This window comes from Frieseomelitta varia, unplaced genomic scaffold (assembly GCF_011392965.1).
Source record: "Frieseomelitta varia isolate USP_RPSP 00005682 unplaced genomic scaffold, Fvar_1.2 scaffold_370, whole genome shotgun sequence".
NCBI classification, from domain to species: Eukaryota; Metazoa; Arthropoda; class Insecta; order Hymenoptera; family Apidae; genus Frieseomelitta; species Frieseomelitta varia.
In genome coordinates, this window is record NW_025110113.1 from 309,404 (window position 1) to 313,319 (window position 3,916).

The following is a 3,916-nucleotide window of genomic DNA, read 5'->3' on the forward strand; positions in this document are numbered from 1 at the left end:
AAAAAAAAAAAGAAAGAGATTTCCACGAGCGAACGTGGAATTACGAGAATGATTGATTCGGGGGATTAGAAAACACGTGGAATTCGTTTCGAGCAAAAAGAAGAGGGATTACGGTGAAAGTTTCCGGCAAGAGATGTCTGGTTCCGCTGAACGGGGGGTGGGAGGGGGCGGGGGCGCGCGCGGTGTTGTAGTGCCCGCGCGAAACGAGAATAATGGGCGCGGTTGCAACGAATTATTAAAGGGTAATCCGGCAGAGTGCCCTTTTATTCATTGTCGTCGGAGGAACGTGACTTCGTTGCCTCCCAGCGCTGCGTTTCCGAGACCTCTGCGGGTCCAACGACCTCTTTATTTTCATTAGCCTCCGGTAGATTACCGAGCTCCGGGCTGGATTAACTCGTAAGTTAATATCGTCAATCGGGCAGCGCGATTAACGATTTAACTTGCAAGTGAATACTTCACCCTTCTTTTCTTTTCCTTTCTCCCCCCCCCCCCCGTCGTTGATTCAACAGACGTTTCATTTTCTCCGTTCCCCTTCTATCTCGCGAGATATCCAATATCTAACCTCTGCCGATGTAGAATTTTCGTACGAAAGGCAATTTAACCACTTGCGGACCATAACGAGTGACCAAACCGTATACATATATATATATTCGTCGTTTTCTTTTGGAACTCGTTGGTACGATATAATTGGATAGAAATATATTGAAAAGTAGTAAATTTGTTATTTGTCTTGCCTATTTTGTTTTGCTTAAAATAATACTTAAAACTGAGAAAATATTACAATTTTGGAGCAGAAAATTCTCGACGTGCGTGACACGTCATTTCAACGCAAGAGGTTAACCACTTGTGCTGGCAATTGATTGCGGACCATAACGAGTGACCAAACCGTGTACAATATATTATACAATATATATATACAATATATTATACAATATATTATACAATATATATATACAATATAATATACAATATATATATACAATATATTATACAATATATTATACAATATATATATATACAATATATATATATAATATATTCGTCGCTTTCTTTTTGAACTCGTCGGTACGATATCACTGGATAGAAATGATCGAGAAGTAATAAATTTATTATCTGTGCCTATTTTGTTTCATTTAAATGTAGTTAAGACTGAGAAAATATTACAATTTTGGAATAAAAAATTCCCGACGTGCATGGCACGTCATTCCATCCAGCGCAAGAGATTAATCGAGACAAGACGAAATTGAAGAGTTTCATTTTCTTCCAAAAATTTTCGCTCGAAGGATAAATCGCGAATAACAAATCGCAGCGTCGACAGACCAGAGGGCCGTTTACGTAAATCGTGTTTTTCACGGGCACGGCTCGGCGTCTGCCTGAGACCTTGAAAAATACGATACGCGACGACGAGCGAAACGTCGTTTTCCCCTACGACGTTTCGCCGTCTAGACCGTGTCTCTTGCCCTCGGCGCGCAATTTTACTTTAATTTATTCCGCGTATAATATCCCGTCGACGACGCTCCCGATCGAGATTCCCTCGCGAAGTGAAACCTACCTCGCGAATCTGTCGTCACTCGTAGGAGAAAAAAAAAAAAAAAAAGAAAAACAAAAAAGAGCAAACGTTGTAAGACGAGAGCAGCGTACGATGATGATTCCTACCTTTTGGAAGCGGATCGACGCTGTTCTGCGCGGAGTACTCGCCGAGGCCGAGCGTCCGAGGTTGATGTTGATTCTGATGATGATGATGATGATGATGGTGATGATTCTGCGGCGGGGGCGACGCTTCCCTGACGCAGCCCATCAATGTCAGGGCACCGCCGACCCCTCCGCCGCCGCTGCCCCCTCCTCCACCTCCTCCTCCTCCTCCACCACCGCCACCCCCGCCTCCACCTCCGCCAACGGTGGCGGTGCTCGTCGACATCCTGCTGCTCTGAAACACCCCGAAGAACCATGTCGCCACGTAAGACTCTGTCACACGCTGATACCACGCCGTGAGAAACGAGTTCTCCGCCCTTTTCCAGCTCTTCCATCCGTCCATCTTTCCTACCCCTGTCTCGTCACGATCTTTTATTTTCTTTTTTTTTTTTTCACTCGATTCCCGCTACCACTGAGTCTCGCGAACGGGGAGACGCGCGCGCGTGTGTGTGCGTGTGTGCGTGTCGAGACAATTTCGGTGGATATCGATCCCGTACCAGCTGACCTTAGTCTCCGTTCATACCGACCTTGCACAATGCCTCGTTACCATGTCCACCACCACGCGTTCTCCCCGGCGACCGGTTCCTCCGCGAACGTACGAGGATCCACCGATCCGTTCGTGGATCCTTCCTCTTCTCATTCGCGTTACACCAACGTGCGCCAAGGGGTGAATCAAGACGGATTCGTGTACGAACGGGGAAAAAGGAAACACGACGAGTTCGTGCGAACTCGGGCAGACTCGCTCGCGTCGTTTCGTAACCACCCGTTCCCTTGTCGTTACGTCGCTCCGACGAACCATCCACAGGGTGAGATTCACCATTTAACGCTTCTTCGCGTGTTGCGTTCCACCGTTTTTCTGTCACTTTCCTTCGCGTCGTGTGTCACGTTTCACGATGCAAGGTCACCACAGCCGAGGTGTTCCTATTGAAAAGTCCGGACGAAGCTCGTTGACGTGGCGTAAGAGAGGAAGAGGGACAGAGGTACCGCCGGCTTCCTGACCGATTTTCCGCCCGTAGGCTCGCGGAAACGTGACGCCGCGCTCGTCACTGTCGCGTCTTTCCTCCTCGGTCGGTCGTGCGTCGGATATGGTCCCAGGTTCCTTGCACACTCTCATCGAGAGAGAGACCCGACAGTCGATGCGGCTTCTGCGTGTCGACAGAAACTTGGCTCTCTCGCTCTCTCTCGAGTTCTCTGTAGCAATGGGTCAGGAGATGGTCTCCATGGTAACTGCAGCCAGAGCGAGGGGTGGCGGCGGTATCGTGCATCGATTGCACCCTCGGACGACCCTGACCTTCGCGCACAGCTGACGACCACGTCGGATCCGCGTGCAGCAGCGCCGCTGGGGATGTGCAAGGTTGTCGGGCGAAATTAACGCTGCCGGTTCTCGTTGAGGAGGTGTATCGTTATACACACCAGCTCGCGTTACACATTCCGAGCGCTCCGCTCGTTTCTCGCCAAATGCTCCGAGCGCGTCCAGCTCGTTTTTCTCTCTTCTTTCGATTCGTCGTTTTCCCTGTGAAACTCATTCACAGTTCCCCGGAAACGGCGGCACGGTTTCCTTTCTTCGACATCGACAACTGCATCACAGGCTGTTTTATTTTTGGTATTCGAGCGACGACATTCTTTCGTTTAAACGGTGAACTTCAACTCTCTTCGAGTACATATGTTTATCAACATCTTCAAATTTCTATTTATTTTCAATTGTGAAACAGGAGAAAATGTGTACCATCTATCGTCCCATTTAAAGACTGATCTTTAACCCTTTCGTGCTTTAGGACACGTACGTGTATCAACTTCAAATTTCTATTTATTTTCAATTGTGAAACAGGAGAAAATATGTACCATTTATCGTTCCATTTAAAGACTGATCTTTAACCCTTTCGAGCTTTTGGACACATACGTATATCAACTTCAAATTTCTATTTATTTTCAATTGTGAAACAGGAGAAAATATGTACCATTTATCGTTCCATTTAAAGACTGATCTTTAACCCTTTCGAGCTTTTGGACACGTACGTGTATCAACTTCAAATTTCTATTTATTTTCAATTGTGAAACAGAAGAAAATATGTACCATTTATCGTTCCATTTAAAGACTGATCTTCAACCCTTTCGTGCTTTTGGACACGTACGTGTATCGACTTCAAATTTCTATTTATTTTCAATTGTGAAACAGGAGAAAATATGTACCATTTATCGTTCCATTTAAAGACTGATCTTTAAT

At 46.3% G+C, this 3,916-nt stretch overlaps 1 protein-coding gene across 8 annotated transcripts in view; it reads right to left on the reverse strand.

Moving 5' to 3' along the window:
- Positions 1-1,821, reverse strand: part of LOC122530985 (microtubule-associated protein futsch-like) — a 53,619-nt gene extending 51,798 nt beyond the window's left edge. For all 8 annotated transcript variants that reach the window (XM_043658466.1, XM_043658467.1, XM_043658472.1 and 5 more), the window contains exon 1: positions 1,657-1,821. In XM_043658466.1, the coding sequence (XP_043514401.1) occupies positions 1,657-1,798 (142 nt within the window). In that variant the 5' untranslated portion in view covers positions 1,799-1,821. The remainder of the gene's footprint in view (positions 1-1,656) is intronic.
- Between the last annotated feature and the right edge of the window lie 2,095 nt (positions 1,822-3,916).